At 30.2% G+C, this 12,680-nt stretch overlaps 1 protein-coding gene and 1 pseudogene across 3 annotated transcripts; both read right to left on the bottom strand.

Moving 5' to 3' along the window:
• Positions 1 to 333: 333 nt before the first annotated feature.
• On the bottom strand, positions 334 to 3,935 carry LOC111298474 (uncharacterized; annotated as a pseudogene). Its single transcript, XR_016328606.1, has 2 exons — positions 2,527 to 3,935; positions 334 to 1,411 (listed from the first exon to the last, which is right to left on the bottom strand). The product of XR_016328606.1 is annotated as an uncharacterized LOC111298474 (transcript).
• A 4,233-nt stretch (positions 3,936 to 8,168) lies between these two features.
• Positions 8,169 to 11,956, bottom strand: LOC111298473 (transcription activator GLK1-like). Of its 2 annotated transcripts, none has more exons than XM_089745246.1 (6): positions 10,940 to 11,956; positions 10,470 to 10,610; positions 9,667 to 10,023; positions 9,418 to 9,474; positions 9,209 to 9,299; positions 8,169 to 8,516 (listed from the first exon to the last, which is right to left on the bottom strand). In XM_089745246.1, exons 1-6 carry the CDS (start codon positions 11,405 to 11,407, stop codon positions 8,425 to 8,427), a joined length of 1,206 nt encoding a protein of 401 aa, XP_089601372.1. In that variant the 5' UTR covers positions 11,408 to 11,956; the 3' UTR covers positions 8,169 to 8,424. The 2 variants fall into 2 exon arrangements, with proteins under 2 accessions (XP_089601372.1, XP_022748920.2); XM_022893185.2 differs by having other exon boundaries at positions 9,180 to 9,299; positions 10,940 to 11,950.
• Between the last annotated feature and the right edge of the window lie 724 nt (positions 11,957 to 12,680).

Consider the following 12,680-nt stretch of genomic DNA (forward strand, 5'->3'; position numbering starts at 1 on the left):
AATGCATTGAAAATAATCCATAAAATTATAAAAGATTGTATTTAATATAAAATTATTGCTATAAATAAAATATTAATTAACCTAAAGAGTGTCCTAAGGCTTTTAATATTAATTTTAATATTGATTTAATTCAGTTTTTGAGCATTACTTTTACACTTGAAATCAAGCATGGCCCGTTAAAGAAGTTCAATAGGAATTAATCGAATATACCTCGTCTTTTAAACTCGTTAAAAAGAGGAGCTGCTTTACTAGCAGTATTCATATGGTTTCTTTTTCTTCCTTGTTATTTTCATTGCTTTTGTGGCTAACTTTTGATCAATTGTATAATATCGTTTTTCAGAATAACATGATAAATTTTGGGGTTCATTTGAATTCTGCTATTTTAGCAAACCCAATTGATTATGTTGATTTGAATCAGGACAGCAACATAAGACTTGGCCCTTCAAGGAATATAATTAAGTCCAATATGTTGAAACTGTATAATCTTCAATTCTTTTTTATGTGCAAACACAAGTGAGACTAGAAAATAGAAAGATGAAACCATAACTTATTCTTTAAATATGTCCACTTCCAAAGTTCCTTTTTCTTTTTTCATTCATGTGTCATGACCTATATCTAGGGTTCATCCTCTTCTCGCCTCTCCTGGTACTCTTCCTTGTTCTGGAACTCTTCCATGGACTTGGAACTCATTGCAGTTCTCTGTATTTCCCTAGTAACCTTCATTTTTAATAGATAATTCTAATTCTTCACATCATATAGTACTTACCACCTTCCACAAATCTGGTGTCACTCATTCCTTGTCTCTCAATCTCATAGACATTGTTGTTGTAGCTGCTTCTGTAGCTATTGGTTTTATAGCTGCTTTGAGTAGCCATTGTTGTTGCTGTTGCTGGTGTAACCAATATTGTTGTTATAATTGCTCGTGCTGTAACCATTGTTGTTGTAGTTTTTCTTCTCACAGCCCGTCTCATATTTTTCATCAGCAGTTCCTCAGCCAAAAGAACATTTTTAAAAGCGGTAGAAGTGGTGGAGTGTTGATTGCTGGGAGGACATGCCAGAGCCCAGACCATAATGGCCATAGGATCTAATTTGCTCTCCGAGTTAACGGGCCCTGGTGCTGGCGTTGACTTAGGATCCTCTAGAGGATAAATTTTGTCCCCAGAGTGGAAGGTCTTGCTAAAGAACTTGCACTCTCGGGCACCAGAAAGAAGAAAAAAGCAACGTAGTTTGCGAAAGGAACCCGCCATCAGTTATCAAGTTTCTTTTATAGACTTTGTTGCTGTGTTGATGAGCCGGCAATTATGGGTTGGTTGAGGAAAGCAAAATTCAAGAAATGCAGAAGAAAATAATGATGACATTCCTTGGAATATCAAACGAGCGAGACACCTTTAATCTCATCAACAGAAAGTGCCTGTCACGACGTTTATGGTAAGATAATCTATTAATTAGATATAAAAATTATAAAATTGTTATTAATATATTTTTTATTTAAATATAATTAATCATTTAAATAAATATTTTTAATGATTTTAAATGTGAATTAAGAATATCTAAAAAAAATAAATTTTAATTTACATTAATAAAATTAAAGCTTAGTACTCAGTTACATGTACATGCAAATAAGATAATTTACATTAATAAAATTAAAATTCAAGAGTCAATTACATACAAATAAAATATTAGCCTCGTTTATGTTCAAAATTAATACTAAATTAATTATATACTATCTTACCTAAACCTTAATCAAAATTAATTTTATCAAGTTTAATAATTTTATTTATTTAAGTAACATTGTCATACAAAAATTTTATAAAAAATATTATGTAATAATGTAATCATGCGAATATCATAAATATTATACCAATAAAAAAAAACAAAAAATCATGTTAAGACATCATACAATAAATTAAATTCATACCTAAACTATGCAATATAAAATCATATCATGTAATAAATATAAAATTATACCATAAAAAATACAAAAGTGTATATTACTATGCAAATAATAAATAATCATGCAAATATAATATATAATCAAACAAATATAATATTAATCACGCAAAGATAATATATAATCATGTAAATATAATATTAATTATACAAATAATAATTAATCATATAAATAATAATTAATAATGTAAATAATAATTAATCATTAAAAAACACTAAATTTATTAAAAAATATATAATCATGTAAATATAATATTAATTATACAAATAATAATTAATTATGTAAATAATAATTAACCATATAAATAATAATTAATGATGCAAAAAATAATTAATCATTAAAAATCACTAAATTAATTAAAAAAAAATGCAAAATATATTATTCATGCAAAAGTTTCACAAAAAAATCATACAAATTAAAATCAAAACATACAAAAATAAATAATGCGAATAAATATCATTCAAAAATAACGAAAAAAAATAACCAATGCAAAAATCTGATAAAAGCGAGAAAATAACGAAGTTAAAGAATCTGGTTAAAGTCAAACATCAAATGGGTCGGACCAAAAACGGTACCTGCCCAGGTTCTGTAGCGGGTCGCGCAGTCAGCTCCAATTCTTCTTCTTTTCTCTCAAACGACAGTGTTTTGGGACTTATCATAAAGCTTCTTCCAAGCTAAAAAATGAAATTTCTTCTTGTCTTTGCATTTGGTTCCTTCCTCTTGTCCCAAAAGTCACCAGATTTTTCAAGAACACCCAAACAAATCCAAATCCAGCAGTAACACAGACCTCGGCGAATTTCACTGTTGCCGTCCACTGTCTCTTTGTTCCTCGTTTCCTTTTCTGCACGAAACCTTCAACCAAGAACCCACTGACCGCTTCCTCTTCAAAACACCAGAATACCGGTAGCCCAATTCAGAAATTGCCCAGCACCCATCTGAGAAACCGAGTGATTCCACCCCTTATTTCCTTTTCTTCCCAAACTGACTCCTGTTCTGTGTAATTGCTGTAGTCGGATTGCTGTTTTTTGTTCCTCGGTGACAAGTTCTCAATTTTGGTGTTGTGATTGTTTGCTGATGAATTGCTTTTTTTTTTTTTTTTGGATTTTTGGGTATCGGTTTAGTGATTTCTGATTGCTGACTTTCGGGTTCTGTGGGTTTGGTTTTCTGAGTTAGTTGGGTTTTTGCTGAATTGGTTGTCTCTGTTGAGGCTTGCTTTGCTCTCTTTTTCGAGTTTGGGTTCTTGCCGCTGGGTATTGAATTTTCTGGAGTTTCTCTGTTTATTGCTTGTTGGCTTGTTTGATCCTCTGCTGGTGATTTGCTAAAAAACTGCTTCGGCTTTCTGCTTGAACTTGCTTATTGCTTCCTGCTTGTTTGCTTCTTTGGTTCTGCTTAATTCCTGTAAATCCTTGTGTATCCTGAAATTGCCTCTGAAACCACCCAAAAATCTTTGGCTCTTCCCTCACGATTCTGAATTTCCTTTCACCTAAAAGCCTACGGAAATTGGGTTTGGCTAATCTTGCTGGGTGATCTTTGATGCCCTGTAATTGTTTCTCTAGGTGCCCACCAAAAAAATTTCAGCATTTCCCAAACCCGAAAGCTTTCCCAGAACTATTGCTTTTCAATGGCTTCTGTTTTATATTGATTTACAGCTGTCCGGCCGCCACTTCGGCTGTGAGGAACTGCTTTTGTACAAATAAAAGTCAACTCAATTTGGAAAAAAAAAAATCAATTTTAACCGAATAGCGGGATCTTTGTTTTTCTCTGTTTTGATTTCATCAAAGGGTAGCGGGAAAATGAAAATGGGGTCCTATCAGTTAAGTTAGCTATCTACAAGAAAGAAAAACAAAGAGAAACTATATTATGTTTGATAAGTTCAAATGTTCCTCTGGCGATGGATATTGACATTCCTTTGCTTTCTTGATAGTTAATCCCCTGAAGAATCAAAGCAACTAATTTTCCAGAATTCGGCTAGCGTTCTCTATTTGCAAACGCATTAAAGAGTAATGTCGTTTGAATCCTTTGCTTTGCCTAACTTACCACACATTTATATATGTCATTTGGATTGCACATGCATGAAACTTCCTCTTACACGGCTCAATGTTTATCCCTTTAAATCATCAATCACATTTTTTGAGGCATCAGTTAAGAGTCACTGAAAATTAATATTTAGGTTTAGCTTCATGATCAAGCTATATATATAATTTTTTACTCTCTGCTGTGACAAAGGTTAAGCAAATTAGATATTTGGATGATTAGTTAAAAAAACAAATGTTTGGAACACTCTATGCGATCGGGCCTAATGTTTGCTGTCTGTCTAGCCCTTGAACAATCTTCCCAAGAATAAGATGGACAATATATATGATCTCAAACTCCGTCCTCGTAGTGGGCTTGACTCATCTATGGGATATTTGCCCCAAACTATGGGTCAATTTGGATAAAATGTCAAATTGATTGGGGTGAAATTAAAAATAACATTAAAGATGATATTAGTTATTATAGTGATATGATTAAAATCAATGATAAAATGTAATAGGATATGTGTTTAAATATAAAAGTAGTGATAACGTGAAGTAAAATATAATAAAAATAAAAAATTATTATTAAGTACGGTATATTAAAATTATATTAATAAATTTTATAATATACTTGATATTTATAAATTTAACAAATAATTAAAAATTAATAAAATTATTTTTTATCAAATCATAAATTTGTTAAAAATTAATAATAATATATTTGTCTATAAGTGTAAAGATATATAAAAGTAAAGATATATTTGTTCATTATTATAATTTTAAGGGTAAAAGAAGAAGAAAATATGAAAAAAATTGGGATAATATTAAAAAAGAGAGCTGCAATGGGGCAAAAATATTTTCACTGGAGGGGGTAGTGTCCAGTGAAAAAATAAAGTTCCAGTGCAATGGAAAATCAACTCATCACACTGCCCCGCTATGCCAAACATAATTTCAGTGTGGCCCTCTATCTTTGGACTGTAGATTTTTTACCTCCAAAGAGCGGTTAAAATCGTTTAATTAACCAAGACAGGATTTTGGCCTTATAATAGAAGTTTAAATAAAGCATTAGGAGGCTTATGCAAATTCACTAATTCGAAGCCATCATCGTGTGTTATATTGTCAAGAAAATTTAAACAAAAAATAACTTATCTCATAATGCCAATCTCTTGCGAACAACTTCTGACAAATAAATAGTTCCCTATAGAGACAATCTTTCAATTGAAGCTCACTGGTTACTTTATGGACTGACATGAGAGACTCCTATTCCAAAAAGAAAGACCTACATCAACGCACAATTGTAGATCGTTAAAAATTGCATACACTTCCGTCTTGAAAATATTTTCCCACCTTAACTAGTGAAACCAAAAAGCCAATCCAAAATTTTTTTTTAGACGTCAGATTTTAATTCGGTACCATCTAGTATAGGTACATTGTTTTCCGTTTAAAAATTTTTTCATTTATTTGTTATTAAAAAAAAACTAAACTATTTATCAAATGGAACCTTATTGATTCAAGAGTAAAAAATGTTGGAACCTAATTTTATTTAACTAGTGCCATAGCTTTTTTTTTTTTTTCCACTTTGTTTTGTACACATTATTCAGTTTTTTAATGAATTTAATAAATTGTTGCATGTGTAAACATTATTGACTCTAGGATTGTAAATGATTGACTCTAGGATTGTAAATGATATATTAGTACTCGTAAATTATAAGTGTTCGATTCGAATAAAACTTTAATTCGATTCAGTTATTATCGAGTCAAGCTCAAGTTCAAGTTCGAGTAACTTGATTTATTGATTAAACCGAGTTCAAGTATTTTTATATCCGACTCAAGTTTCTTGTGAGCTTGATTAAATTTTTATTTTTAATGTCTTTTAATTATTTTAATTGATAAAATATTTCGAATTCGAGCTCGAATACAAATAATCGAATTTATTTTTATATGTTAATCGAATCTAATTGAGTAAGCTCGAGTAACTTGATTTTTATCTCAGGCTAAATTTGAACAAAAAAAAATTAAAATTCAATCAAATTTGAACCGAATTTTGAGCTTTGAATTAAAAATTAAACTCAAGCTCAAATTTAAAATTGTATCGATTTGAATCCGATCGATTATATTTTGTTTTTACTCAACGCTAGTTAGGAGAAGGTTTTAAAATGGATTTTTCTTAGTTGTGCGATTTTAATTTTATTGGATTTTTAATTAATAAACTTCACCTATAATTCTTACCCATATATAAAAGATCACACGTTAATTTATTTTTGGATTTGTCATATATTTTTTAATGAACTTGAACATAGTATTAAATGTATTATTAACTCAATAAAAAATTGAAGAAAACTATATATATTAGAAAATTTATTACACATACAAATTACTCATTAATTAGGGACAAACATAAAGAATATGTTAAATTCCAATAATCTGCTTTGTTAAATAAAAAAGTTTTAGGTATAAACTTTTGGATAAGAATGAGATGCTCATCGGAAATGTTATTTTTTTATTTTTAATAAAAAAATTAGCAAAAAAAATTACTTTTTATATTGAAGCTGAAATTTTTTAATTCAACAAATGATATTAAGAGATTGACAGATATTTTATTAAAATATATTTATTTAAATTCACAAATAGCATTCATCTAATATCATTTTAGAGTTTTTAAATTTTACCATAAAATAATAACTATTAATGAATTAATTAAAATATTTCTTACAAATTGGAATAAATTAAAGGAAAAATAAATAAAAAATTTTAATTAAAACGCAACAAGTAGTTCTGAAGAAAGAATGGTATCAGAGAATGAATGGCTAAACCATGTAAAATTATCCATATATTACCCCCTAGATCTTGATAGGAGAAATGAACAGAAAGAACTGACTACCAAACAGGAAATAATTGATTACTGCATTAGTCGGGGTTTGAAAATGTCTTAATATTTGGACATTTGTAAATATAGGAAATTCCTTTCGGAGTTTTTCATTCACTTCTCTGGAGCGAAAAATTTTTTTTTTCTTGGTTATTCTTCACACCAGGAAATGAATAATTGTTTTGTAAAAAAAATAATAATAATAATAATTGTAGATGAGAGAGTCAATGTCAAAGGTCTGCCACGTCAACTTCGATGGCCTGAGACGTTGGATTTTACAGTACTTCCATGCATCGGTGGGCCCCTTAATCATGTGGCTATAACTAACTCTCTCTTGGTTGTCACTCTTTCACTATCAGCTTACTATAGTACTCCTAGTTTTGGATTCCTTCAGTTTTGTTTAATGGCAAGTCCTAGATAATCGTGCCATAAACAACGACAGTAAGCGCAGTGATAGGACCATCAGCAGCCAATATGATCCATAATTGACCAGAGTTGACGTCTCACTGAATTGTGGTCCAATAAAAATGTATGCCAGAGATTAGTCACTAACTTTTGTCGATAGTGTTTTTTTTTTTTTTCAGAATCTTCTGTATGTAGTTTGATGCACCTTGCATTTGCAAACAACGTTGTTATTATTTTGGAGAAGAAACAGATTTCTTTTTGATAGATTAAATTCATTAAATTCAATAATATTATCCATCAATGCTATATGTTTTAAGATGGAATGAGTTATTTTCTTTATTTCTTTTTTTTTTATAAAAAATATCACAATTTAAAAATAAAAATTATAGATATTACAATTGGAATAATAAACTTATAAAAAATCATCAATTTCGTAATTATAAAAATTAATTGAATTAAGTTATAAGTTAAAATATAGTTATAATTTATAATAGCTCAATAGTTAGTAAAATTTCTTCCTCAATCATTAAGTAAAAGATTGTTTTCTGAATCTTAACAGTAGAATTTCCTCTCTTAAACATATTATTAAATAATACGATTAATTAAAAATTAATAATTAAATTAAAGAATTATTATGATTAAATATTTATGTCTTGTTCCTAATTTATAAATCAATATTGTCGTGTTTATAGTCAAAGCATTAAATCTACACGTACATACATATTATGCCTCAAAAATAAAAGAAAGTGCATTCTATATTATATAAAAAATAAAATGTATTCAATGTAAAAAATTAAAATATGTAATACTTTTATAAGTATCTTAATTAAAATACTCACGAAGATGAGTTTTTTTTTTTTTTTTTTTTTTATTATTATTATTATTATTATCTCATTCATAAAACCATTAAAAAAAAATTGTTCTCGCAAGGGAACAAGAACGACCAAGTTGTACTATAATAATTTAGTGGGAAAAACAAGAAAATTAAAAATAAAAAGAAATATTCTGAAATATTAGATTTCTACAAGAGCCTAACGTTGAGTACTGTCGACGAATTAAGGGTTTTTCCACAATTGTCTTGAAAATGAGCAAAGTAAAGACGGCCGGGCTGTTCTATATATGTATGGAATCAAGCACAAGAAGGTGGTATCTTGGGGACTCCTTGACGTTGCAACTCTCTCAGAACACTACCGGTAGATGGCGGCTTCAGTCCAAGAGGAAGTGGCAGCCATGGTTTTGATAAAACGTCTCCTATAGCTGCATCTATGCTTTCTTTCGACTGATTCAAAACACATTAATTATTATAAAACATTATCACGCTTTTAATTAAGTTTTGTCAAATATCATTATACCATGATAAAGATTATTCCATCTTACAAAAAATCTAACCAAAGCCATAACATATACAAATATAGATCATGACATGCATATTTATATGCATCTAAGAAATTTATCATTCAAATTATTATTTCATATGTTGTTGGTTTAACTCCGCACATGTGCTCAAAAGATTGATAAATGTATTTCTTTTTTTTTTTTTAATATATGAAACTCCACAAATGTTATATGAGATAATATTACCGCCAATCATAATTATAAATTAATAGTAGTCTATCTATGATATTTTTAACTTTTTTATTTATCAGCCATAGGAACCATTTTGTACCTTATGATATTTAATTATAGGTTCTTTTCTTAAAATAATTAATATATCTGAACTTACATATGAAGACATAAAAAAAAAAACAAAAAAAGAAAAGGCCAGAAAAGAAGCGTGCCTTGTTTTATTTTTATTAAAATAATAACTAAAATGATAATTAATTAAAAAAGATTTTTTTGTCTCATGGATTAAGATATTTTGTTAGCTTGTAGTACATGTTATCTTAATTAATGTAACACTAGTATTAAAGATGTACTCTAAAGCAAAGTGAAATCCACTAACCAGATGGAAGTCAATGGGAGGGTGAGGACCTGATTGTTCGGCCTCGACGCCTATGTCGGGGTCTGCTTTGAACATGGCATGGTAGGGAGGAAAACCCGGAATCAGTGGTGCAGCAAATCTCTGCACGGAAAGCACTAAATCCACTAAGCCTAAAAAACTTCATCATACGATAATTTCAGACGCCAATACATAACGATAGCTAAGAAGCCTCCAAAACAGTAATGAATGATTGGTTTACCGTTGGTGCCATTGCTTGTGGAAAGCAAGGTGTTCCTGGGGTTAGTCCATTTGGCACCTACAAACAAATAAATAAATAAATAAATAAAATTACCACTTTTTGCAGGATAGATACAAAGAAAGCACCTCATTTAACTTTTATATAGCTTACTCTTGCATATTTGTGGTGCATATTTGTAGCGGCAGTGAGAAACATTTTTATTTTAATTAGGTGCTAGACAGCTAGGGGAAAAGGGTGAGCAGAGCTTACACGTTGGTGGTGATGGTGCCAATACGAGGGGTCTGCAGATGAAGGGCCCCACATAGGCCGTGGCTGCGGCGGAGGGAATTGTGTGCGGGCTAGATGTTTAGGCCATAAGTGCATTAGGGATTGATCCACGGTGGGATGACCCCATACATGCAAAGGCCTAAAGAGGTGGTGATGGCGGTGCATGGGTGAGGGTGACATAGGCGGAAAACCCATAGTGGGTGCAAGCCAAGGATTCATATCTCTCTTGCCTCCACCAACCGGGATAGCAGCACCGTACACTTGTCTCCTATGGGTCCAGCTTGCCCCCTCCGCGGCCGCCTCACGAGCTAGCAAATGCTTTCGATGAGATCTATATTTCTGCACAACGAAACATAATTACTCATCTTCAAACCACTGATCTCCCTTCCTTTATAAAAAATTTATTTACTATGAAAATATATGCTAAAATAAATTAAATATGTGAGATGTCATTTAATTTCGAAGTTCATGTTTAAGTTATGAAAAAGTGAGATTCTAGTAAATTCTTACAATATATGCTCTTAAAATGAAAATTTTGTTCTTTCACAACATATGCATACAAAGATCTTTCCTCTTTTAGATTAAAATTTTAAACAATGAAATCCATATCCAAACAGATTCTGTAGAAAAATAATCAACAAAAATAATTATCAATCTACTCCAAAAGGAAAGAAACAAACTATAGGTAGAAGCATCGATCCGATTATTGTTCTCTCTTATCAAGAATTCCTTTCGAGCAGCGATAGTTAAAAAAAAAAAAAAAAAGGGGATTAATGGTTATGTACTTGCAGATGGCTGGCAATGTTATGGCGAGTGAGACAATCGATTCCCATATGCTCTAAAATTCTTGAAGGCACCGCCTTATCCAGCCCAAGCAGCTCCACTGCTTGCACGAATCTCCTGTGCAACTCTGGCGTCCAATCCACCTTCACGCAATTCAAGAGATAGTAAGCCATGACTAGTTCAATACCCCCATTTCGAACAAAATCAACGACACAGAACAACTCAAACACTTTAACTTATCTGGCTAGATCTAAGGGAAAAATGAAAAAAGAAAAAAGGTATAAATAATTAGCTTTTCAAAGGGCTCTCTCTTGTGGATAAGTCAAATACTCCTATCATTCCCGTGATATCCTAGTGCTCCTGGAAGTCTGTGAATGGTAAACAATTGAGAGAGAGAGAGAGAGACTGCCGCCATCATTGATTGTTACCTTAGCAACAACAAAAACCTAATTACTCTTACTTCTGTAATTACCTTCACTTTTCGCTTTCCTTGATTGTTATCCTTTGGTTGTGCTGATGGTTTTCTTCCCTTATCAGCATCTTTGGAAGGTGTTTTAACTGCTTTAGGTTCCTCTCTTTTGCTAACAATCTCCTTTCCTTTGCTTGAGCTCGAAACTAACCCAGAACCTGAATTAGAAACCTTATCTTCTTCCTTTTTCCTTTGATTATCATCCTCAACAGTTTTTTCTACTGATGTGTTTATCTCCAGTTCTTCGCATCCACTAGCGGGTAATTCCGTGAGAATTTCAGGGTCTATCTCCAAATCCGGCAACACATCACCTTCGACGTCAATGCCAACAAAAAGATCGTCAAAATCAGTACTCTCAAGTAAATTCCCATCAGCGAAATCAGGGAACTCTTCCGCGCTAATAGTGGAATTCTGCTTCTCTCCTTTATTCTCATCTTTACTTGTGTTCCCCAAAGGTGACACAGCTAGCATTAATTCAATCACTCTTTTTCCCCCTCAAAGATTAAACAAAACTGCAAAGGAAAAAAAATATTAAACCCAAAAATTACGTAGATATATAGTACCGCATGAAAATTGATACAGGCTATAAGGCTTATTCGTCAAAGTGTTGGTAGAAATGGGATTTTTTTTTTTCTGGTCAGTTGAACGGAGATGGACAGAAGGGGACACTCAATACGTTTTATGAATTGGTGGGGTTTCTTGTTGTTGTTTGATTGCACTGAAAGTCTGAAAGTGGAGCATGGAAAAGATTGGATCTACACCACAACTTCGGTTGCGATCTCTGGGATTTGTTTGTATTTATGTTTTTGTTTAGTATATGGACTACTTGCAGACAATTTCTAATTTTTTTATTATTAATTTTCTGTACATATTTCTTTAAATTTGTGGATGGCCTTTTTTTTTTTTCTAATTTGTGAAAGGTTTTCAAAAAAATTTGAATCTCCATCCCATCATCTGTTATTATTTATATAAGAGAGTTTGTTTCTGAATAGAGAGGAAAGGGAAGAAAGTTGATGTCACAGCCGAATCATGGAAACTCTTGCAAAGTGAGAAATTGAAAAAGGTGAGCCAACTGATGACTTTATATATATATATATATATATATATATATGTATGACAATTATTGTTTTCATGTTAATGACATGAATTCTTAAAATATGAATACGATTCAAATTATAAAATATATTTAAAATTTAAATATGAATATAATATATTTATTATATATGTTATACGTTATACGATATGATTAAAATATGTATAATTAATTTGTTTAAATATGACACGAATAAATACGAATAATATAAATATACATAAATAGATATAACTAATACAAATATACATGAATAGACATAACTAATATAAATATATACAAAAATCAACTAAAATAATAAATAATTATAAACTATCTATCATTTACAACTTGATAAATTTCGTATATTAATAATATAAAAAAATACTTACATATTAAAAAAATAAAAAACAATTTAATACCTATTCAATATGTATTTAATATATGTAAATTTTAATATATATATATATATATTACATAACTATATTAATTTTAGTATCAAATTCAAAATTCAAAATGATAAACTATTAAAAATTAAAGAATAAAATAATAATATATAGGACTAATATTAATATTGCATTTATATTATTAATATAAAAAAATAAATTTATAATAATTATTGAACAAGTATCATAATTAAATATTTAAAATCATTTTTATATGATATTAAATTGT

The sequence above is a fragment of the Durio zibethinus genome, chromosome 16 (genome assembly GCF_047325235.1).
Source record: "Durio zibethinus cultivar Kanyao isolate XHJ-2024 chromosome 16, ASM4732523v1, whole genome shotgun sequence".
Classification (NCBI taxonomy): Eukaryota; Viridiplantae; Streptophyta; class Magnoliopsida; order Malvales; family Malvaceae; genus Durio; species Durio zibethinus.

Coding starts and splice junctions, on each gene's coding strand:
- LOC111298473 (XM_022893185.2), bottom strand. CDS start 11,407: ATGCTAGCTGTGTCACCTTTGGGGAACACAAGTAAAGATGAGAATAAA. Junction 9,475..9,666: donor GGCACCATCACCACCAACGT/GTAAGCTCTGCT, acceptor ATTTGTTTGTAG/GTGCCAAATGGACTAACCCC. Junction 8,517..9,179: donor CTCCCATTGACTTCCATCTG/GTTAGTGGATTT, acceptor GTTTTGAATCAG/TCGAAAGAAAGCATAGATGC.